The sequence below is a fragment of the Salvelinus fontinalis genome, chromosome 11 (genome assembly GCF_029448725.1).
Source record: "Salvelinus fontinalis isolate EN_2023a chromosome 11, ASM2944872v1, whole genome shotgun sequence".
NCBI lineage: Eukaryota > Metazoa > Chordata > Actinopteri > Salmoniformes > Salmonidae > Salvelinus > Salvelinus fontinalis.
In genome coordinates this window covers 2893406-2917780 of record NC_074675.1, presented here as the reverse complement: position 1 = coordinate 2917780, position 24375 = coordinate 2893406, and the positions used below count along the sequence as shown (strand labels likewise).

Below are 24375 nucleotides of genomic sequence, written 5' to 3'. Positions count from 1 at the left end.
CAGGACCAGTATGTTTCTGTAGGCTACAGGACCAGTATGTTTCTGTAGGCTACAGGACCAGTGTGTTTCTGTAGGCTACAGGACCAGTATGTTTCTGTAGGCTACAGGACCAGTGTGTTTCTGTAGGCTACAGGACCAGTATGTTTCTGTAGGCTACAGGACCAGTATGTTTCTGTAGGCTACAGGACCAGTATGTTTCTGTAGGCTACAGGACCAGTATGTTTCTGTAGGCTACAGGACCAGTATGTTTCTGTAGGCTACAGGACCAGTATGTTTCTGTAGGCTACAGGACCAGTATGTTTCTGTAGGCTACAGGACCAGTATGTTTCTGTAGGCTACAGGACCAGTATGTTTCTGTAGGCTACAGGACCAGTATGTTTCTGTAGGCTACAGGACCAGTATGTTTCTGTAGGCTACAGGTCCAGTATGTTTCTGTAGGCTACAGGACCATTTTGTTTCTGTAGGCTACAGGTCCAGTATGTCTCTGCAGGCTACAGGACCAGTATGTTTCTGTAGGCTACAGGACCAGTATGTTTCTGTAGGCTACAGGTCCAGTATGTATCTGCAGGCTACAGGACCAGTATGTTTCTGTAGGCTACAGGACCAGTATGTTTCTGCAGTATGTTTCTGTAGGCTACAGGACCAGTATGTTTCTGTAGGCTACAGGACCAGTATGTTTCTGTAGGCTACAGGACCATTTTGTTTCTGTAGGCTACAGGACCAGTATGTTTCTGCAGTATGTTTCTGTAGGCTACAGGTCCAGTATGTTTCTGTAGGCTACAGGACCAGTAATATTATATGCTGGATGAGGCATAGTGCTCCATCTCCTTGAGTGACCATCATGTCATTTTTATTTATTTATTTCACCTTTATTTAACCAGGTAGACCAGTTGAGAACAAGTTGTCATTTACAACTGCGACCTGGCCAAGATAAAGCAAAGCAGTATGACAACAACACAGAGTTACACATAAAACAAACGTACAGTCAATAACACAATAGAAAAACAAATAGAAAATAAAAAATAAAAAATGTCGTCATGAAATACACTACAGTGTGGCCTATTGAGAGGCTACTCATCATTAGTCATTGAACACTTCCTGCTTTCATCACCAATCAACCTCTTTTAGCACAAATATAATAATTCAGGAAACCTGAAGTCATGCTGAGAAAGTTGTCCATCGAGACAACATATAATTGCAATAGAAGGAGAGTTCAGATAGCCATCTAAATGGTCCCATCTTGTTATAAAGTGAAATATGTTCTGTCTTTTAGACATTCACTTCCTTGTAATCAGGGGAGAAGAAGGAAGTGACAGAGGATTTACTTTCGTTTTCTTACTATTTTAATTCCTACTTTTCTTCATGTCGGACTACTCGTTTGGTTGAATGCCGCAGGAGGACTCTGTTTGGGCATGCGCATTACCCTGTCAGCATGGCGTTGAGGAAGTTTTTTGCCAGAGGCACCTGAGCAGAAAATGTCACTTATTCAAACCACAACGGGAACGTTTTTACGGGATGCTAAGGTTCATATTTCATTGTTCGTAGTCGGATAGTGTCATTGTTCATGTTGTGTTTCGGTCAAAATAGTTATAAAACAGTTTCTAACTCAAAAGAACGTTAATTCTATCAGCTATCAAGGAATTTTGTCCAGGTGAGTTGAGAATCATTCGCACACACGCGGAATGTTGCCGTCCTTCACGGCTTTTCCGTAGTCTCGTCCGTTTTTTACCGGATTTAATAAGTGATTCTTCAGTTCCAGTTCGGTACCAGTCTAGTTTTATAAATGAATAACAACCTGTACGTAGTCGGCTGTGCATGTTAAACTAAACTGAAAGAACAGGAGCCGATGTAAAATGTGATCTGCGTGTCCTGCTTAGGTCACGTGTAGTTATTCTGTGTTATGAGAAAACAGTGAAAGACTTGAGACTTTTACACCGAAGTAAAGTTGGTTTTATATTTACACATTCATCAGACATTCGCCAAAAAGCCATTTTAGAAATGTAGGAATCAATAACTAATTCACCTTTTGTCACAGAATCATCAAGCTAGATATGATTTATTTTATAAATGTCTAGCTTACTTTTACAACTTTTTTTTTTGTTTTGAGTAGAAATTCCAGTTTTTGAATTGATAGAAATACATAGAATCTATAAAATGCCATTTTAAAGCGGTATAAATCAATAACTAATTCACCGTTTGTCACAGAGATGGTGCCATCCAGCTTCTCTGGGAATGACAACGAAGGACTTCAACAAAGGCAAAGTAGAAAACAATTGGAAGGGGCGTCTTTGCTGTTAAATTAGAGACGTTTAAATCATTGACTGTTGTGCCTTGTAACTACTTTAAAATGCAGAACTGCTGCACTAAAAATACAAACAATGATTTTGCATACAATTTAAGATGGTAAACATTGTACAACTTTATGTCAACATTATCTAACTTCATATATAAAACATTACAGTTGAAATGTACATTTATTTTAAAGTTATTGCAAATAAATGCATATTTTCACTTTTTTTTCTGAGAATCAGCAGAGAGACGTCACTGAATTAGTTATTGATTTCTTCATCTTTAATATTTGAGATTTTATGTATTTCTATCAAATCAAAACTGGAATTTTTCCTCAAAAACAAAGGTTGTAAAACTATGCTAGAAATGTATAGAATACATCATATCTAGCTTGATGTTTCTGTGACAAACGGTGAATACTTTATTTATTTTTATATTTTTAAATGGCCTTTGGCGAATGTCTGTTGAATATCTGTTGAATATCTGTTGAATATCTGTTGAACGTCTGTTGAACGTCTGTTGAACGTCTGTTGAACGTCTGTTGAACGTCTGTTGAACGTCTGTTGAATGTCTGAATGTATGAAATATAAAACCAACTTTACCTCGATGACATTTGCCTAGTTACTTATGTGGCTACTTGGATCAAAGCTATCAGGAGTCACACACACAGGCGCATGTATAAAATGAAACCCTTTTCCAGCATGCAATGTAGATTATAAAAAAAGATGATTCTCCTTTAGTGGGAATCATTTACGTCATCCCTGTCAACAGGTATTATATCATTTCTGTACCTTCTGGGCAACCATTTTTAAATGCACCACTCAACTGATGTTAAACCTGCCTACAGTTAATTACAGATTGTAAAGCAGATCATGTGATGTAACGAAAGATGTTGTGTGTCCATTACTGGGCGTTACACTTCCCCATACAAACTGCCGTCGTAGAGTTGAACGAACATGAGGACCAGACCGTGTGTTTTTGTCCACCTCTGCACCAGACGCCATCAGGAAACGCAGGTGGAAATATCAAAACGGGATTAAACATCGGGGTGTTATTTTACCTGAAATACACAAGGTCCTCTACTCTGACAATTCATCCACAGATAAACCGGTCAACCGTTTCTAGTAATCTCTCCTTCAGTCTTGTTCTGTGGAATTAGGGTCTGGAAGTCAACCTCCAGGTGTACTGGGTAGGGTCCTACAGTCAACCTCCAGGTGTACTGGGTAGGGTCCCTAGTCAACCTCCAGGTGTACTGGGTAGGGTCCTACAGTCAACCTCCAGGTGTACTGGGTAGGGTCCTACAGTCAACCTCCAGGTGTACTGGGTAGGGTCCTACAGTCAACCTCCAGGTGTACTGGGTAGGGTCCTTAGTCAACCTCCAGGTGTACTGGGTAGGGTCCTACAGTCAACCTCCAGGTGTACTGGGTAGGGTCCTACAGTCAACCTCCAGGTGTACTGGGTAGGGTCCTACAGTCCACCTCCAGGTGTACTGGGTAGGGTCCTACAGTCCACCTCCAGGTGTACTGGGTAGGGTCCTACAGTCCACCTCCAGGTGTACTGGGTAGGGTCCTACAGTCCACCTCCAGGTGTACTGGGTAGGGTCCTACAGTCCACCTCCAGGTGTACTGGGTAGGGTCCTACCCAGTCCACCTCCAGGTGTACTGGGTAGGGTCCTACCCAGTCCACCTCCAGGTGTACTGGGTAGGGTCCTACCCAGTCCACCTCCAGGTGTACTGGGTAGGGTCCTACCCAGTCCACCTCCAGGTGTACTGGGTAGGGTCCTACCCAGTCCACCTCCAGGTGTACTGGGTAGGGTCCTACCCAGTCCACCTCCAGGTGTACTGGGTAGGGTCCCACAGTCAACCTTGTTGTTTTTGTTCTGGAAAACCAAATTCCCCTTCATATTCTTAATTTCACAGAAACAAATTGTTTCCATCAGCCAGGTGTTCTATTGGTCTGTACATCAGAAAAGGTACAATATAGCAAGACCAATGTGTTAACTTGTAATCAGACAGGGTCTACAGTGTTTCAGAGCTAGTGGTAATCAGACAGGGTCTACAGTGTTTCAGAGCTAGTGGTAATAAGACAGGGTCTACAGTGTTTCAGAGCTAGTGGTAATAAGACAGGGTCTACAGTGTTTCAGAGCTAGTGGTAATAAGACAGGGTCTACAGTGTTTCAGAGCTAGTGGTAATAAGACAGGGTCTACAGTGGTAATAAGACTGGGACTACAGTGTTTCAGAGCTAGTGGTAATAAGACAGGGTCTACAGTGTTTCAGTTATAGTGGTAATAAGACAGGGTCTACAGTGTTTCAGAGCTAGTGGTAATAAGACAGGGTCTACAGTGTTTCAGAGCTAGTGGTAATAAGACTGGGACTACAGTGTTTCAGAGCTAGTGGTAATAAGACAGGGTCTACAGTGTAACAGAGCTAGTGGTAATAAGACAGGGTCTACAGTGTTTCAGAGCTGGTGGTAATAAGACCGGGTCTACAGTGTTTCAGAGCTGGTGGTAATAAGACAGGGTCTACAGTGTTTCAGAGCTGGTGGTAATAAGACAGGGTCTAAAGTGTGTCAGAGCTAGTGGTAATAAGACTGGGTCTACAGTGGTAATAAGACTGGGTCTACAGTGTTTCAGAGCTGGTGGTAATAAGACAGGGTCTACAGTGTTTCAGAGCTGGTGGTAATAAGACAGGGTCTAAAGTGTGTCAGAGCTAGTGGCAATAAGACTGGGTCTACAGTGGTAATAAGACTGGGACTACAGCGTTTCAGAGCTAGTGGTAATAAGACAGGGTCTACAGTGTTTCAGAGCTGGTGGTAATAAGACAGGGTCTACAGTGTTTCAGAGCTGGTGGTAATAAGACAGGGTCTACAGTGTTTCAGAGCTGGTGGTAATAAGACTGGGTCTACAGTGTTTCAGAGCTGGTGGTAATGAGACAGGGTCTTCAGTGTTTCAGAGCTAGTGGTAATAAGACTGGGTCTACAGTGTTTCAGAGCTAGTGGTAATAAGACAGGGTCTACAGTGTTTCAGAGCCAGTGGTAATAAGACAGGGTCTACAGTGTTTCAGAGCCAGTGGTAATAAGACAGGGTCTACAGTGTTTCAGAGCCTGTGGTAATAAGACAGGGACTACAGTGTAACAGAGCTAGTGGTAATAAGACTGGGTCTACAGTGGTAATAAGACTGGGACTACAGCGTTTCAGAGCTAGTGGTAATAAGACAGGGTCTACAGTGTTTCAGAGCTAGTGGTAATGAGACAGTGTCTTCAGTGTTTCAGAGCTGGTGTTTACATAATCATGTCATCTGTGTTTTCAGTGTTGACTGTGGAAGGTGAAAGTGAAAACAGCAATGATCTCAGCTACTGATCTGGAGCAGCTGGCTGAAATAGGTGAGACACACACACACACACGCACACACACGCACACACACGCACACACACGCACACACACACACACACACAAACACACACACAGACACACAGACACACAGGCACACACGCACGCACACACGCACACACGCACACACACTACTATTTAATAGGTGAGATTGTAAGACTATTCATCCTATCCATGAAACACATGAAATGTACATGGTCTTTCTACCTTCTATTCCTCTAAAGCGTACTGGGTCAGTGGTGGTAGATGTTCTCTCTAAAGCGTACTGGGTCAGTGGTGGTACAGGTAGATGATCTCTCTAAAGCGTACTGGGTCAGTGGTGTTACAGGTAGATGTTCTCTCTAAAGCGTACTGGGTCAGTGGTGGTAGATGTTCTCTCTAAAGCGTACTGGGTCAGTGGTGGTAGATGTTCTCTCTAAAGCGTACTGGGTCAGTGGTGGTAGATGTTCTCTCTAAAGCGTACTGGGTCAGTGGTGTTAGATGTTCTCTCTAAAGCGTACTGGGTCAGTGGTGGTAGATGTTCTCTCTAAAGCGTACTGGGTCAGTGGTGGTAGATGTTCTCTCTAAAGCGTACCGGGTCAGTGGTGGTAGATGTTCTCTCTAAAGCGTACTGGGTCAGTGGTGTTAGATGTTCTCTCTAAAGCGTACTGGGTCAGTGGTGGTAGATGTTCTCTCTAAAGCGTACTGGGTCAGTGGTGTTACAGGTAGATGTTCTCTCTAAAGCGTACTGGGTCAGTGGTGTTACAGGTAGATGTTCTCTATAAAGCGTACTGGGTCAGTGGTGTTACAGGTAGATGTTCTCTCTAAAGCGTACTGGGTCAGTGGTGGTAGATGTTCTCTCTAAAGCGTACTGGGTCAGTGGTGTTAGATGTTCTCTCTAAAGCGTACTGGGTCAGTGGTGTTAGATGTTCTCTCTAAAGCGTACTGGGTCAGTGGTGGTAGATGTTCTCTCTAAAGCGTACTGGGTCAGTGGTGTTACAGGTAGATGTTCTCTCTAAAGCGTACTGGGTAAGTGGTGTTAGATGTTCTCTCTAAAGCGTACTGGGTCAGTGGTGTTACAGGTAGATGTTCTCTCTAAAGCGTACTGGGTCAGTGCTGTTACAGGTAGATGTTCTCTCTAAAGCGTACTGGGTCAGTGGTGTTACAGGTAGATGTTCTCTCTAAAGCGTACTGGGTCAGTGGTGTTAAATGTTCTCTCTAAAGCGTACTGGGTCAGTGCTGTTACAGGTAGATGTTCTCTCTAAAGCGTACTGGGTCAGTGGTGGTAGATGTTCTCTCTAAAGCGTACTGGGTCAGTGGTGTTAAATGTTCTCTCTAAAGCGTACTGGGTCAGTGGTGTTACAGGTAGATGTTCTCTCTAAAGCGTACTGGGTCAGTGGTGGTAGATGTTCTCTCTAAAGCGTACTGGGTCAGTGGTGTTACAGGTAGATGTTCTCTCTAAAGCGTACTGGGTCAGTGGTGGTAGATGTTCTCTCTAAAGCGTACTGGGTCAGTGGTGTTAGATGTTCTCTCTAAAGCGTACTGGGTCAGTGGTGGTAGATGTTCTCTCTAAAGCGTACTGGGTCAGTGCTGTTACAGGTAGATGTTCTCTCTAAAGCGTACTGGGTCAGTGCTGTTACAGGTAGATGTTCTCTCTAAAGCGTACTGGGTCAGTGGTGTTAGATGTTCTCTCTAAAGCGTACTGGGTCAGTGCTGTTACAGGTAGATGTTCTCTCTAAAGCGTACTGGGTCAGTGGTGGTAGATGTTCTCTCTAAAGCGTACTGGGTCAGTGGTGGTAGATGTTCTCTCTAAAGCGTACTGGGTCAGTGGTGTTACAGGTAGATGTTCTCTCTAAAGCGTACTGGGTCAGTGGTGGTAGATGTTCTCTCTAAAGCGTACTGGGTCAGTGGTGCTACAGGTAGATGTTCTCTCTAAAGCGTACTGGGTCAGTGGTGTTACAGGTAGATGTTCTCTCTAAAGCGTACTGGGTCAGTGGTGTTACAGGTAGATGTTCTCTCTAAAGCGTACTGGGTCAGTGGTGGTAGATGTTCTCTCTAAAGCGTACTGGGTCAGTGGTGGTAGATGTTCTCTCTAAAGCGTACTGGGTCAGTGGTGGTAGATGTTCTCTCTAAAGCGTACTGGGTCAGTGGTGTTAGATGTTCTCTCTAAAGCGTACTGGGTCAGTGGTGTTACAGGTAGATGTTTTCTCTAAAGCGTACTGGGTCAGTGGTGGTAGATGTTCTCTCTAAAGCGTACTGGGTCAGTGGTGGTAGATGTTCTCTCTAAAGCGTACTGGGTCAGTGGTGGTAGATGTTCTCTCTAAAGCGTACTGGGTCAGTGGTGTTACAGGTAGATGTTCTCTCTAAAGCGTACTGGGTCAGTGGTGGTAGATGTTCTCTCTAAAGCGTACCGGGTCAGTGGTGGTAGATGTTCTCTCTAAAGCGTACTGGGTCAGTGGTGGTAGATGTTCTCTCTAAAGCGTACTGGGTCAGTGGTGTTAGATGTTCTCTCTAAAGCGTACTGGGTCAGTGGTGTTACAGGTAGATGTTCTCTCTAAAGCGTACTGGGTCAGTGGTGTTACAGGTAGATGTTCCCTCTAAAGCGTACTGGGTCAGTGGTGGTAGATGTTCTCTCTAAAGCGTACTGGGTCAGTGGTGTTAGATGTTCTCTCTAAAGCGTACTGGGTCAGTGGTGGTAGATGTTCTCTCTAAAGCGTACTGGGTCAGTGGTGTTACAGGTAGGTGTTCTCTCTAAAGCGTACTGGGTCAGTGGTGTTACAGGTAGATGTTCTCTCTAAAGCGTACTGGGTCAGTGGTGGTAGATGTTCTCTCTAAAGCGTACTGGGTCAGTGGTGGTAGATGTTCTCTCTAAAGCGTACTGGGTCAGTGGTGGTAGATGTTCTCTCTAAAGCGTACTGGGTCAGTGGTGTTACAGGTAGATGTTCTCTCTAAAGCGTACTGGGTCAGTGGTGGTAGATGTTCTCTCTAAAGCGTACTGGGTCAGTGGTGTTACAGGTAGATGTTCTCTCTAAAGCGTACTGGGTCAGTGGTGTTACAGGTAGATGTTCTCTCTAAAGCGTACTGGGTCAGTGGTGTTAGATGTTCCCTCTAAAGCGTACTGGGTCAGTGCTGTTACAGGTAGATGTTCTCTCTAAAGCGTACTGGGTCAGTGGTGGTAGATGTTCTCTCTAAAGCGTACTGGGTCAGTGGTGTTACAGGTAGATGTTCTCTCTAAAGCGTACTGGGTCAGTGGTGGTAGATGTTCTCTCTAAAGCGTACTGGGTCAGTGGTGTTAGATGTTCTCTCTAAAGCGTACTGGGTCAGTGGTGGTAGATGTTCTCTCTAAAGCGTACTGGGTCAGTGGTGTTAGATGTTCCCTCTAAAGCGTACTGGGTCAGTGCTGTTACAGGTAGATGTTCTCTCTAAAGCGTACTGGGTCAGTGGTGGTAGATGTTCCCTCTAAAGCGTACTGGGTCAGTGGTGGTAGATGTTCTCTCTAAAGCGTACTGGGTCAGTGGTGGTAGATGTTCTCTCTAAAGCGTACTGGGTCAGTGGTGTTAGATGTTCTCTCTAAAGCGTACTGGGTCAGTGGTGTTACAGGTAGATGTTCTCTCTAAAGCGTACTGGGTCAGTGGTGGTAGATGTTCTCTCTAAAGCGTACTGGGTCAGTGGTGGTAGATGTTGTCTCTAAAGCGTACTGGGTCAGTGGTGTTACAGGTAGATGTTCTCTCTAAAGCGTACTGGGTCAGTGGTGTTACAGGTAGATGTTCTCTCTAAAGCGTACTGGGTCAGTGGTGGTAGATGTTCTCTCTAAAGCGTACTGGGTCAGTGGTGTTACAGGTAGATGTTCTCTCTAAAGCGTACTGGGTCAGTGGTGGTAGATGTTCTCTCTAAAGCGTACTGGGTCAGTGGTGTTAGATGTTCTCTCTAAAGCGTACTGGGTCAGTGGTGTTACAGGTAGATGTTCTCTCTAAAGCGTACTGGGTCAGTGGTGGTAGATGTTCTCTCTAAAGCGTACTGGGTCAGTGGTGTTAGATGTTCTCTCTAAAGCGTACTGGGTCAGTGGTGTTACAGGTAGATGTTCTCTCTAAAGCGTACTGGGTCAGTGGTGTTAGATGTTCTCTCTAAAGCGTACTGGGTCAGTGGTGTTACAGGTAGATGTTCTCTCTAAAGCGTACTGGGTCAGTGGTGTTACAGGTAGATGTTCTCTCTAAAGCGTACTGGGTCAGTGGTGTTAGATGTTCTCTCTAAAGCGTACTGGGTCAGTGGTGTTAGATGTTCTCTCTAAAGCGTACTGGGTCAGTGGTGTTAGATGTTCTCTCTAAAGCGTACTGGGTCAGTGGTGGTAGATGTTCTCTCTAAAGCGTACTGGGTCAGTGGTGGTAGATGTTCTCTCTAAAGCGTACTGGGTCAGTGCTGTTACAGGTAGATGTTCTCTCTAAAGCGTACTGGGTCAGTGGTGGTAGATGTTCTCTCTAAAGCGTACTGGGTCAGTGGTGGTAGATGTTCTCTCTAAAGCCTACTGGGTCAGTGGTGTTACAGGTAGATGTTCTCTCTAAAGCGTACTGGGTCAGTGGTGTTAGATGTTCTCTCTAAAGCGTACTGGGTCAGTGGTGTTACAGGTAGATGTTCTCTCTAAAGCGTACTGGGTCAGTGGTGGTAGATGTTCTCTCTAAAGCGTACTGGGTCAGTGGTGGTAGATGTTCTCTCTAAAGCGTACTGGGTCAGTGGTGTTACAGGTAGATGTTCTCTCTAAAGCGTACTGGGTCAGTGGTGGTAGATGTTCTCTCTAAAGCGTACTGGGTCAGTGGTGGTAGATGTTCTCTCTAAAGCGTACTGGGTCAGTGGTGTTACAGGTAGATGTTCTCTCTAAAGCGTACTGGGTCAGTGGTGTTAGATGTTGTCTCTAAAGCGTACTGGGTCAGTGGTGGTAGATGTTCTCTCTAAAGCGTACTGGGTCAGTGGTGGTAGATGTTCTCTCTAAAGCGTACTGGGTCAGTGGTGTTACAGGTAGATGTTCTCTCTAAAGCGTACTGGGTCAGTGGTGGTAGATGTTCTCTCTAAAGCGTACTGGGTCAGTGCTGTTACAGGTAGATGTTCTCTCTAAAGCGTACTGGGTCAGTGATGTTACAGGTAGATGTTCTCTCTAAAGCGTACTGGGTCAGTGGTGCTACAGGTAGATGTTCTCTCTAAAGCGTACTGGGTCAGTGGTGGTAGATGTTCTCTCTAAAGCGTACTGGGTCAGTGGTGGTAGATGTTCTCTCTAAAGCGTACTGGGTCAGTGCTGTTACAGGTAGATGTTCTCTCTAAAGCGTACTGGGTCAGTGGTGGTAGATGTTCTCTCTAAAGCGTACTGGGTCAGGGGTGTTAGATGTTCTCTCTAAAGCGTACAGGGTCAGTGGTGTTAGATGTTTTCTCTAAAGCGTACTGGGTCAGTGGTGTTAGATGTTCTCTCTAAAGCGTACTGGGTCAGTGGTGGTAGATGTTCCCTCTAAAGCGTACTGGGTCAGTGGTGTTACAGGTAGATGTTCTCTCTAAAGCGTACTGGGTCAGTGGTGTTAGATGTTCCCTCTAAAGCGTACTGGGTCAGTGGTGGTAGATGTTCTCTCTAAAGCGTACTGGGTCAGTGGTGTTATAGGTAGATGTTCTCTCTAAAGCGTACTGGGTCAGTGGTGTCACAGGTAGATGTTCTCTCTAAAGCGTACTGGGTCAGTGGTGTTAGATGTTCCCTCTAAAGCGTACTGGGTCAGTGCTGTTACAGGTAGATGTTCCCTCTAAAGCGTACTGGGTCAGTGGTGTTACAGGTAGATGTTCTCTCTAAAGCGTACTGGGTCAGTGGTGGTTGATGTTCTCTCTAAAGCGTACTGGGTCAGTGGTGGTAGATGTTCTCTCTAAAGCGTACTGGGTCAGTGGTGGTAGATGTTCTCTCTAAAGCGTACTGGGTCAGTGGTGTTAGATGTTCTCTCTAAAGCGTACTGGGTCAGTGGTGGTAGATGTTCTCTCTAAAGCGTACTGGGTCAGTGGTGGTAGATGTTCTCTCTAAAGCGTACTGGGTCAGTGGTGTTACAGGTAGATGTTCTCTCTAAAGCGTACTGGGTCAGTGGTGGTAGATGTTCTCTCTAAAGCGTACTGGGTCAGTGGTGTTACAGGTAGATGTTCTCTCTAAAGTGTACTGGGTCAGTGGTGTTAGATGTTCTCTCTAAAGCGTACTGGGTCAGTGGTGGTAGATGTTCTCTCTAAAGCGTACTGGGTCAGTGGTGTTACAGGTAGATGTTCTCTCTAAAGCGTACTGGGTCAGTGGTGTTACAGGTAGATGTTCTCTCTAAAGCGTACTGGGTCAGTGGTGGTAGATGTTCTCTCTAAAGCGTACTGGGTCAGTGGTGGTAGATGTTCTCTCTAAAGCGTACTGGGTCAGTGCTGTTACAGGTAGATGTTCTCTCTAAAGCGTACTGGGTCAGTGGTGTTAGATGTTCTCTCTAAAGCGTACTGGGTCAGTGGTGTTAGATGTTCTCTCTAAAGTGTACTGGGTCAGTGGTGTTACAGGTAGATGTTCTCTCTAAAGCGTACTGGGTCAGTGGTGTTAGATGTTCTCTCTAAAGCGTACTGGGTCAGTGGTGTTACAGGTAGATGTTCTCTCTAAAGCGTACTGGGTCAGTGGTGTTACAGGTAGATGTTCTCTCTAAAGCGTACTGGGTCAGTGGTGTTAGATGTTCTCTCTAAAGCGTACTGGGTCAGTGGTGCTACAGGTAGATGTTCTCTCTAAAGCGTACTGGGTCAGGGGTGTTACAGGTAGATGTTCTCTCTAAAGCGTACTGGGTCAGTGGTGTTAGAGGTAAATGTTCTCTCTAAAGCGTACTGGGTCAGTGGTGGTAGATGTTCTCTCTAAAGCGTACTGGGTCAGTGGTGTTAGAGGTAAATGTTCTCTCTAAAGTGTACTGGGTCAGTGGTGGTAGATGTTCTCTCTAAAGCGTACTGGGTCAGTGGTGTTACAGGTAGATGTTCTCTCTAAAGCGTACTGGGTCAGTGGTGGTAGATGTTCTCTCTAAAGCGTACTGGGTCAGTGGTGTTAGATGTTTTCTCTAAAGCGTACTGGGTCAGTGGTGTTACAGGTAGATGTTCTCTCTAAAGCGTACTGGGTCAGGGGTGGTAGATGTTCTCTCTAAAGCGTACTGGGTCAGGGGTGGTAGATGTTCTCTCTAAAGCGTACTGGGTCAGTGGTGGTAGATGTTCTCTCTAAAGCGTACTGGGTCAGTGGTGGTAGATGTTCTCTCTAAAGCGTACTGGGTCAGTGGTGGTAGATGTTCTCTCTAAAGCGTACTGGGTCAGTGGTGGTAGATGTTCTCTCTAAAGCGTACTGGGTCAGTGGTGGTAGATGTTCTCTCTAAAGCGTACTGGGTCAGTGGTGTTACAGGTAGATGTTCTCTCTAAAGCGTACTGGGTCAGTGGTGTTACAGGTAGATGTTCTCTCTAAAGCGTACTGGGTCAGTGGTGTTACAAGTAGATGTTCTCTATAAAGCGTACTGGGTCAGTGGTGTTACAGGTAGATGTTCTCTCTAAAGCGTACTGGGTCAGTGGTGTTAGATGTTCTCTCTAAAGCGTACTGGGTCAGTGGTGTTACAGGTAGATGTTCTCTCTAAAGCGTACTGGGTCAGTGGTGTTACAGGTAGATGTTCTCTCTAAAGCGTACTGGGTCAGTGGTGTTACAGGTAGATGTTCTCTCTAAAGCGTACTGGGTCAGTGGTGTTAGATGTTCTCTCTAAAGCGTACTGGGTCAGTGGTGTTAGATGTTCTCTCTAAAGCGTACTGGGTCAGTGCTGTTACAGGTAGATGTTCTCTCTAAAGCGTACTGGGTCAGTGGTGTTAGAGGTAGATGTTCTCTAAAGCGTACTGGGTCAGTGGTGGTAGATGTTCTCTCTAAAGCGTACTGGGTCAGTGGTGGTAGATGTTCTTTCTAAAGCGTACTGGGTCAGTGCTGTTACAGGTAGATGTTCTCTCTAAAGCGTACTGGGTCAGTGGTGTTACAGGTAGATGTTCTCTCTAAAGCGTACTGGGTCAGTGGTGGTAGATGTTCTCTCTAAAGCGTACTGGGTCAGTGGTGGTAGATGTTCTCTCTAAAGCGTACTGGGTCAGTGGTGTTACAGGTAGATGTTCTCTCTAAAGCGTACTGGGTCAGTGGTGGTAGATGTTCTCTCTAAAGCGTACTGGGTCAGTGCTGTTACAGGTAGATGTTCTCTCTAAAGCGTACTGGGTCAGTGGTGTTACAGGTAGATGTTCTCTCTAAAGCGTACTGGGTCAGTGGTGTTACAGGTAGATGTTCTCTCTAAAGCGTACTGGGTCAGTGGTGTTAAATGTTCTCTCTAAAGCGTACTGGGTCAGTGGTGTTAGATGTTCTCTCTAAAGCGTACTGGGTCAGTGGTGTTACAGGTAGATGTTCTCTCTAAAGCGTACTGGGTCAGTGGTGGTAGATGTTCTCTCTAAAGCGTACTGGGTCAGTGGTGGTAGATGTTCTCTCTAAAGCGTACTGGGTCAGTGGTGTTACAGGTAGATGTTCTCTCTAAAGCGTACTGGGTCAGTGGTGTTACAGGTAGATGTTCTCTCTAAAGCGTACTGGGTCAGTGGTGTTACAGGTAGATGTTCTCTCTAAAGCGTACTGGGTCAGTGGTGTTACAGGTAGATGTTCTCTCTAAAGCGTACTGGGTCAGTGGTGGTAGATGTTCTCTCTAAAGCGTACTGGGTCAGTGGTGGTAGATGTTCTCTCTAAAGCGTACTGGGTCAGTGGTGGTAGATGTTCTCTCTAAAGCGTACTGGGTCAGTGGTGTTACAGGTAGATGTTCTCTCTAAAGCGTACTGGGTCAGTGGTGTTAAATGTTCTCTCTAAAGCGTACTGGGTCAGTGGTGTTACAGGTAGATGTTCTCTCTAAAGCGTACTGGGTCAGTGGTGTTACAGGTAGATGTTCTCTCTAAAGCGTACTGGGTCAGTGGTGTTAGATGTTCTCTCTAAAGCGTACTGGGTCAGTGGTGCTACAGGTAGATGTTCTCTCTAAAGCGTACTGGGTCAGTGGTGGTAGATGTTCTCTCTAAAGCGTACTGGGTCAGTGGTGTTAGATGTTCTCTCTAAAGCGTACTGGGTCAGTGATGTTACAGGTAGATGTTCTCTCTAAAGCGTACTGGGTCAGTGCTGTTACAGGTAGATGTTCTCTCTAAAGCGTACTGGGTCAGTGGTGTTAGATGTTCTCTCTAAAGCGTACTGGGTCAGTGCTGTTACAGGTAGATGTTCTCTCTAAAGCGTACTGGGTCAGTGGTGTTAGATGTTCTCTCTAAAGCGTACTGGGTCAGTGGTGTTACAGGTAGATGTTCTCTCTAAAGCGTACTGGGTCAGTGGTGTTAGATGTTCTCTCTAAAGCGTACTGGGTCAGTGGTGCTACAGGTAGATGTTCTCTCTAAAGCGTACTGGGTCAGTGCTGTTACAGGTAGATGTTCTCTCTAAAGCGTACTGGGTCAGTGGTGTTAGATGTTCTCTCTAAAGCGTACTGGGTCAGTGCTGTTACAGGTAGATGTTCTCTCTAAAGCGTACTGGGTCAGTGGTGTTAGATGTTCTCTCTAAAGCGTACTGGGTCAGTGGTGTTAGATGTTCTCTCTAAAGTGTACTGGGTCAGTGGTGTTACAGGTAGATGTTCTCTCTAAAGCGTACTGGGTCAGTGGTGTTAGATGTTCTCTCTAAAGCGTACTGGGTCAGTGGTGTTACAGGTAGATGTTCTCTCTAAAGCGTACTGGGTCAGTGGTGTTACAGGTAGATGTTCTCTCTAAAGCGTACTGGGTCAGTGGTGTTAGATGTTCTCTCTAAAGCGTACTGGGTCAGTGGTGCTACAGGTAGATGTTCTCTCTAAAGCGTACTGGGTCAGGGGTGTTACAGGTAGATGTTCTCTCTAAAGCGTACTGGGTCAGTGGTGTTAGAGGTAAATGTTCTCTCTAAAGCGTACTGGGTCAGTGGTGGTAGATGTTCTCTCTAAAGCGTACTGGGTCAGTGGTGTTAGAGGTAAATGTTCTCTCTAAAGTGTACTGGGTCAGTGGTGGTAGATGTTCTCTCTAAAGCGTACTGGGTCAGTGGTGTTACAGGTAGATGTTCTCTCTAAAGCGTACTGGGTCAGTGGTGGTAGATGTTCTCTCTAAAGCGTACTGGGTCAGTGGTGTTAGATGTTTTCTCTAAAGCGTACTGGGTCAGTGGTGTTACAGGTAGATGTTCTCTCTAAAGCGTACTGGGTCAGGGGTGGTAGATGTTCTCTCTAAAGCGTACTGGGTCAGGGGTGGTAGATGTTCTCTCTAAAGCGTACTGGGTCAGTGGTGGTAGATGTTCTCTCTAAAGCGTACTGGGTCAGTGGTGGTAGATGTTCTCTCTAAAGCGTACTGGGTCAGTGGTGGTAGATGTTCTCTCTAAAGCGTACTGGGTCAGTGGTGGTAGATGTTCTCTCTAAAGCGTACTGGGTCAGTGGTGGTAGATGTTCTCTCTAAAGCGTACTGGGTCAGTGGTGTTACAGGTAGATGTTCTCTCTAAAGCGTACTGGGTCAGTGGTGTTACAGGTAGATGTTCTCTCTAAAGCGTACTGGGTCAGTGGTGTTACAAGTAGATGTTCTCTATAAAGCGTACTGGGTCAGTGGTGTTACAGGTAGATGTTCTCTCTAAAGCGTACTGGGTCAGTGGTGTTAGATGTTCTCTCTAAAGCGTACTGGGTCAGTGGTGTTACAGGTAGATGTTCTCTCTAAAGCGTACTGGGTCAGTGGTGTTACAGGTAGATGTTCTCTCTAAAGCGTACTGGGTCAGTGGTGTTACAGGTAGATGTTCTCTCTAAAGCGTACTGGGTCAGTGGTGTTAGATGTTCTCTCTAAAGCGTACTGGGTCAGTGGTGTTAGATGTTCTCTCTAAAGCGTACTGGGTCAGTGCTGTTACAGGTAGATGTTCTCTCTAAAGCGTACTGGGTCAGTGGTGTTAGAGGTAGATGTTCTCTAAAGCGTACTGGGTCAGTGGTGGTAGATGTTCTCTCTAAAGCGTACTGGGTCAGTGGTGGTAGATGTTCTTTCTAAAGCGTACTGGGTCAGTGCTGTTACAGGTAGATGTTCTCTCTAAAGCGTACTGGGTCAGTGGTGTTACAGGTAGATGTTCTCTCTAAAGCGTACTGGGTCAGTGGTGGTAGATGTTCTCTCTAAAGCGTACTGGGTCAGTGGTGGTAGATGTTCTCTCTAAAGCGTACTGGGTCAGTGGTGTTACAGGTAGATGTTCTCTCTAAAGCGTACTGGGTCAGTGGTGGTAGATGTTCTCTCTAAAGCGTACTGGGTCAGTGCTGTTACAGGTAGATGTTCTCTCTAAAGCGTACTGGGTCAGTGGTGTTACAGGTAGATGTTCTCTCTAAAGCGTACTGGGTCAGTGGTGTTACAGGTAGATGTTCTCTCTAAAGCGTACTGGGTCAGTGGTGTTAAATGTTCTCTCTAAAGCGTACTGGGTCAGTGGTGTTAGATGTTCTCTCTAAAGCGTACTGGGTCAGTGGTGTTACAGGTAGATGTTCTCTCTAAAGCGTACTGGGTCAGTGGTGGTAGATGTTCTCTCTAAAGCGTACTGGGTCAGTGGTGGTAGATGTTCTCTCTAAAGCGTACTGGGTCAGTGGTGTTACAGGTAGATGTTCTCTCTAAAGCGTACTGGGTCAGTGGTGTTACAGGTAGATGTTCTCTCTAAAGCGTACTGGGTCAGTGGTGTTACAGGTAGATGTTCTCTCTAAAGCGTACTGGGTCAGTGGTGTTACAGGTAGATGTTCTCTCTAAAGCGTACTGGGTCAGTGGTGGTAGATGTTCTCTCTAAAGCGTACTGGGTCAGTGGTGGTAGATGTTCTCTCTAAAGCGTACTGGGTCAGTGGTGGTAGATGTTCTCTCTAAAGCGTACTGGGTCAGTGGTGTTACAGGTAGATGTTCTCTCTAAAGCGTACTGGGTCAGTGGTGTTAAATGTTCTCTCTAAAGCGTACTGGGTCAGTGGTGTTACAGGTAGATGTTCTCTCTAAAGCGTACTGGGTCAGTGGTGTTACAGGTAGATGTTCTCTCTAAAGCGTACTGGGTCAGTGGTGTTAGATGTTCTCTCTAAAGCGTACTGGGTCAGTGGTGCTACAGGTAGATGTTCTCTCTAAAGCGTACTGGGTCAGTGGTGGTAGATGTTCTCTCTAAAGCGTACTGGGTCAGTGGTGTTAGATGTTCTCTCTAAAGCGTACTGGGTCAGTGATGTTACAGGTAGATGTTCTCTCTAAAGCGTACTGGGTCAGTGCTGTTACAGGTAGATGTTCTCTCTAAAGCGTACTGGGTCAGTGGTGTTAGATGTTCTCTCTAAAGCGTACTGGGTCAGTGCTGTTACAGGTAGATGTTCTCTCTAAAGCGTACTGGGTCAGTGGTGTTAGATGTTCTCTCTAAAGCGTACTGGGTCAGTGGTGTTACAGGTAGATGTTCTCTCTAAAGCGTACTGGGTCAGTGGTGTTAGATGTTCTCTCTAAAGCGTACTGGGTCAGTGGTGCTACAGGTAGATGTTCTCTCTAAAGCGTACTGGGTCAGTGGTGTTACAGGTAGATGTTCTCTCTAAAGCGTACTGGGTCAGTGGTGGTAGATGTTCTCTCTAAAGCGTACTGGGTCAGTGGTGTTAGATGTTCTCTCTAAAGCGTACTGGGTCAGTGCTGTTACAGGTAGATGTTCTCTCTAAAGCGTACTGGGTCAGTGGTGTTACAGGTAGATGTTCTCTGTAAAGCGTACTGGGTCAGTGGTGGTAGATGTTCTCTCTAAAGCGTACTGGGTCAGTGGTGTTACAGGTAGATGTTCTCTCTAAAGCGTACTGGGTCAGTGGTGGTAGATGTTCTCTCTAAAGCGTACTGGGTCAGTGGTGGTAGATGTTCTCTCTAAAGCGTACTGGGTCAGTGGTGGTAGATGTTCTCTCTAAAGCGTACTGGGTCAGTGGTGGTAGATGTTCTCTCTAAAGCGTACTGGGTCAGTGCTGTTACAGGTAGATGTTCTCTCTAAAGCGTACTGGGTCAGTGATGTTACAGGTAGATGTTCTCTCTAAAGCGTACTGGGTCAGTGGTGCTACAGGTAGATGTTCTCTCTAAAGCGTACTGGGTCAGTGGTGGTAGATGTTCTCTCTAAAGCGTACTGGGTCAGTGGTGGTAGATGTTCTCTCTAAAGCGTACTGGGTCAGTGCTGTTACAGGTAGATGTTCTCTCTAAAGCGTACTGGGTCAGTGGTGGTAGATGTTCTCTCTAAAGCGTACTGGGTCAGTGGTGGTAGATGTTCTCTCTAAAGCGTACTGGGTCAGTGGTGGTAGATGTTCTCTCTAAAGCGTACTGGGTCAGTGGTGGTAGATGTTCTCTCTAAAGCGTACTGGGTCAGTGGTGGTAGATGTTCTCTCTAAAGCGTACTGGGTCAGTGGTGTTACAGGTAGATGTTCTCTCTAAAGCGTACTGGGTCAGTGGTGGTAGATGTTCTCTCTAAAGCGTACTGGGTCAGTGGTGTTAGATGTTCTCTCTAAAGCGTACTGGGTCAGTGGTGGTAGATGTTCTCTCTAAAGCGTACTGGGTCAGTGGTGTTACAGGTAGATGTTCTCTCTAAAGCGTACTGGGTCAGTGCTGTTACAGGTAGATGTTCTCTCTAAAGCGTACTGGGTCAGTGGTGTTAGATGTTCTCTCTAAAGCCTACTGGGTCAGTGGTGTTACAGGTAGATGTTCTCTCTAAAGCGTACTGGGTCAGTGGTGTTACAGGTAGATGTTCTCTCTAAAGCGTACTGGGTCAGTGGTGTTAGATGTTCTCTCTAAAGCGTACTGGGTCAGTGGTGTTACAGGTAGATGTTCTCTCTAAAGCGTACTGGGTCAGTGGTGGTAGATGTTCTCTCTAAAGCGTACTGGGTCAGTGGTGATAGATGTTCTCTCTAAAGCGTACTGGGTCAGTGGTGTTACAGGTAGATGTTCTCTCTAAAGCGTACTGGGTCAGTGGTGTTAGATGTTCCCTCTAATGCGTACTGGGTCAGTGGTGGTAGATGTTCTCTCTAAAGCGTACTGGGTCAGTGGTGTTACAGGTAGATGTTCTCTCTAAAGCGTACTGGGTCAGTGGTGTTACAGGTAGATGTTCTCTCTAAAGCGTACTGGGTCAGTGGTGGTAGATGTTCTCTCTAAAGCGTACTGGGTCAGTGGTGGTAGATGTTCTCTCTAAAGCGTACTGGGTCAGTGGTGGTAGATGTTCTCTCTAAAGCGTACTGGGTCAGTGGTGTTACAGGTAGATGTTCTCTCTAAAGCGTACTGGGTCAGTGGTGTTACAGGTAGATGTTCTCTCTAAAGCGTACTGGGTCAGTGGTGGTAGATGTTCTCTCTAAAGCGTACTGGGTCAGTGGTGGTAGATGTTCTCTCTAAAGCGTACTGGGTCAGTGGTGTTAGATGTTCTCTCTAAAGCGTACTGGGTCAGTGGTGGTAGATGTTCTCTCTAAAGCGTACTGGGTCAGTGGTGTTACAGGTAGATGTTCTCTCTAAAGCGTACTGGGTCAGTGGTGGTAGATGTTCTCTCTAAAGCGTACTGGGTCAGGGGTGGTAGATGTTCTCTCTAAAGCGTACTGGGTCAGTGGTGGTAGATGTTCTCTCTAAAGCGTACTGGGTCAGTGGTGGTAGATGTTCTCTCTAAAGCGTACTGGGTCAGTGGTGGTAGATGTTCTCTCTAAAGCGTACTGGGTCAGTGGTGGTAGATGTTCTCTCTAAAGCGTACTGGGTCAGTGGTGTTACAGGTAGATGATCTCTCTAGTCTAGCTCCTACAGTATCATGGTTATTAGAAGGCGGAAATGATCAATACCCTAGATCTAACTGAAGAGGGACCATTCTCTCACCATGACACGGCCCACAAACACTCAGGCTGTCATTGACCATGTAGCCCTCTCCTCTGTGAGTCAGACTTACTGACTGGTCTCAGAACAGAGGATATGATTCAGTCAGGTGACCCAAACACAAACAGGCTTAGTTTCCTCCCAACCACATGTTAGATTACCCATTCGGCACCACACAAAGCTGTTTTTAGAACGGGCAATTTTACAAGAAGGAGGAGGAGAGGGATATGAAGGAGGAGGACGGGGTCATTTTGCTGATAAGAGGCCCAGCTCATAATTGTATCTGGAGGGGCTTGGAGAGGAGGAGGGGCTTGGAGAGGAGGAGGGGCTTGGAGAGGAGGAGGGGCTTGGAGAGGAGGAGGGAGAGGAGGAGGGAGAGGAGGAGGGGCTTGGAGAAGAGGGGCTTGGAGAGGAGGGGCTTGGAGAGGAGGGGCTTGGAGAGGAGGGGCTTGGAGAGGAGGGGCTTGGAGAGGAGGGGCTTGGAGAGGAGGAGGGGGAGGAGGAGGGAGAGGAGGAGGGAGAGGAGGAGGGAGAGGAGAAGAGGAGGGAGAGGAGGAGGGAGAGGAGGAGGGGCTTGGAGAGGAGGGGCTTGGAGAGGAGGAGGGAGAGGAGGAGGGAGAGGAGGAGGGAGAGGAGGGGGGAAGCTGGTGGTAATTAACAAGTCTGGGCAGGGCTCACATTCCCTCTGCTCTGTCAGTCTTAGTGGCAGCTCCTCTCTCCCTTCTTCCTCCTCTCTCCCTTCTTCCTCCTCTCTCCCTTCTTCCTCCTCTCTCCCTTCTTCCTCCTCTCTCCCTTCTTCCTCCTCTCTCCCTTCTTCCTCCTCTCTCCCTTCTTCCTCCTCTCTGCCAAGACAAGGACTGGGAGGTCATCTGCTCTCCCTTCTTCCTCCTCTCTCCCTTCTTCCTCCTCTCTCCCTTCTTCCTCCTCTCTCCCTTCTTCCTCCTCTCTGCCAAGACAAGGACTGGGAGGTCATCTGCTCTCCCTTCTTCCTCCTCTCTGCCTTCTTCCTCCTCTCTCCCTTCTTCCTCCTCTCTGCCAAGCCAAGGACTGGGAGGTCATCTGCTCTCCCTTCTTCCTCCTCTCTCCCTTCTTCCTCCTCTCTCCCTTCTTCCTCCTCTCTCCCTTCTTCCTCCTCTCTCCCTTCTTCCTCCTCTCTCCCTTCTTCCTCCTCTCTCCCTTCTTCCTCCTCTCTGCCAAGACAAGGACTGGGAGGTCATCTGGCCAAGTGTTAGCTGCTCAACATTCCGTCACACCACTTCAAGGAAAACCAGGCAGCTGGAAAGTACCTAGAATATCAACAGGTCTTTATGTTTCTTTGACCACAGCTGACTGTTCCAATGTTTTTTCCTGGAAGGAGGATCGAAACAATATCCTTCCCATTCCACAGTTACACCATTAGTTTTATTTTATTATTTTATTTTGTACCCCTTTTTTCTACCCAATTTCGTGGTATCCAATTGGTAGTAGTTACAGTCTTGTCTCATCTCTGCAACTCCCGTACGGACTCGGGAGAGGCGTGCGCCATGCGTCCTCCGAGAAACAACCCAACCAAGCAGCACTGCTTCTTGACACAGCGCCCATCCAACCCGGAAGCCAGCCGCACCAACGTGTCGGAGGACCCGGTCAGAGTGCACAGCGCCCGGCCCGCCACAGGAGTCGCTAGTGCGCAATGAGACCGGGATATCCTGCCGGCCAAGCCCTCCCTAACCCGGACGACGCTGGGCCAATTGTGCGCCGCCCCATGGGTCTCCCGGTCCTAGTCCATTAGTTTGACTGAGCAGTAGTGTCCCCATTCCACAGTTAGTCCATCAGTTTGACTGAGCAGTAGTGTCTTCCCCATTCCACAGTTAGTCCATTAGTTTGACTGAGCAGTATTGTCCCCATTCCACAGTTAGTCCATTAGTTTGACTGAGCAGTAGTGTCCCCATTCCACAGTTAGTCCATTAGTTTGACTGAGCAGTAGTCCCCATTCCACAGTTAGTCCATTAGTTTGACTGAGCAGTAGTCTCATCCCATTCCACAGTTAGTCCATTAGTTTGATTGAGCTGTAGTGTCCCCATTCCACAGTTAGTCCATTAGTTAGACTGAGCAGTAGTGTCTTCCCATTCCACAGTTAGTCCATTAGTGTGACTGAGCAGTAGTCTCCTCCCATTCCACAGTTAGTCCATTAGTTTGACTGAGCGGTAGTGTCCCCATTCCACAGTTAGTCCATTAGTTAGACTGAGCAGTAGTGTCCCCATTCCACAGTTAGTCCATTAGTTAGACTGAGCAGTAGTGTCCCCATTCCACAGTTAGTCCATTAGTTTGACTGAGCAGTAGTGTCTTCCCATTCCACAGTTAGTCCATTAGTTTGACTGAGCAGTAGTGTCTTCCCATTCCACAGTTAGTCCATTAGTTTGACTGAGCAGTAGTGTCTTCCCATTCCACAGTTAGTCCATTAGTTAGACTGAGCAGTAGTGTCCCCATTCCACAGTTAGTCCATTAGTTTGACTGAGCAGTAGTGTCCCCATTCCACAGTTAGTCCATTAGTTTGACTGAGCAGTAGTGTCTTCCCCATTCCACAGTTAGTCCATTAGTTTGACTGAGCAGTAGTGTCTTCCCATTCCACAGTTAGTCCATTAGCTTGACAGAGCAGTAGTGTCCCCATTCCACAGTTAGTCCATTAGTTTGACTGAGCAGTAGTGTCTTCCCATTCCACAGTTAGTCCATTAGTTTGACTGAGCAGTAGTGTCCCCATTCCACAGTTAGTCCATTAGTTTGACTGAGCAGTAGTGTCCCCATTCCACAGTTAGTCCATTAGTTTGACTGAGCAGTAGTGTCCCCATTCCACAGTTAGTCCATTAGTTTGACTGAGCGGTAGTGTCCCCATTCCACAGTTAGTCCATTAGTTTGACTGAGCGGTAGTGTCCCCATTCCACAGTTAGTCCATTAGTTTGACTGAGCGGTAGTGTCCCCATTCCACAGTTAGTCCATTAGTTTGACTGAGCAGTAGTCTCATCCCATTCCACAGTTAGTCCATTAGTTTGACTGAGCGGTAGTGTCCCCATTCCACAGTTAGTCCATTAGTTTGACTGAGCAGTAGTGTCTTCCCATTCCACAGTTAGTCCATTAGTGTGACTGAGCAGTAGTGTCCCCATTCCACAGTTAGTCCATTAGTTTGACTGAGCAGTAGTGTCTTCCCATTCCACAGTTAGTCCATTAGTTTGACTGAGCAGTAGTGTCCCCATTCCACAGTTAGTCCATTAGTGTGACTGAGCAGTAGTGTCCCCATTCCACAGTTAGTCCATTAGTTTGACTGAGCAGTAGTGTCTTCCCATTCCACAGTTAGTCCATTAGTTTGACTGAGCAATAGTGTCCCCATTCCACAGTTAGTCCATTAGTGTGACTGAGCAGTAGTGTCCCCATTCCACAGTTAGTCCATTAGTTTGACTGAGCAGTAGTCCCCATTCCACAGTTAGTCCATTAGTGTGACTGAGCAGTAGTGTCTTCCCATTCCACAGTTAGTCCATTAGTTAGACTGAGCAGTAGTGTCCCCATTCCACAGTTAGTCCATTAGTTTGACTGAGCATTAGTCTCTTCCCATTCCACAGTTAGTCCATTAGTTAGACTGAGCAGTAGTGTCCCCATTCCACAGTTAGTCCATTAGTTTGACTGAGCAGTAGTCCCCATTCCACAGTTAGTCCATTAGTTTGACTGAGCAGTAGTGTCCCCATTCCACAGTTAGTCCATTAGTTTGACTGAGCAGTAGTGTCTTCCCCATTCCACAGTTAGTCCATTAGTTAGACTGAGTAGTAGTGTCTTCCCATTCCACAGTTAGTCCATTAGTTTGACTGAG

The 24375-nt window shown here is 46.4% G+C and overlaps 2 protein-coding genes across 5 annotated transcripts in view; one reads left to right on the top strand and one right to left on the bottom strand.

Moving 5' to 3' along the window:
- The window catches only part of LOC129864883 (PHD finger protein 21A-like), a 458909-nt gene that overhangs the window by 242201 nt on the left and 192333 nt on the right, over window positions 1–24375 (bottom strand). The gene's annotated exons all lie outside the window — the stretch shown is intronic.
- The window catches only part of LOC129864884 (rho GTPase-activating protein 8-like), an 84967-nt gene continuing 61904 nt past the window's right edge, over window positions 1313–24375 (top strand). The window contains exons 1-2 of the mRNA XM_055937186.1: window positions 1313–1651; window positions 5599–5671. Of these exons, the coding sequence (XP_055793161.1) occupies window positions 5632–5671 (40 nt within the window). The 5' untranslated portion in view covers window positions 1313–1651; window positions 5599–5631. The remainder of the gene's footprint in view (window positions 1652–5598; window positions 5672–24375) is intronic.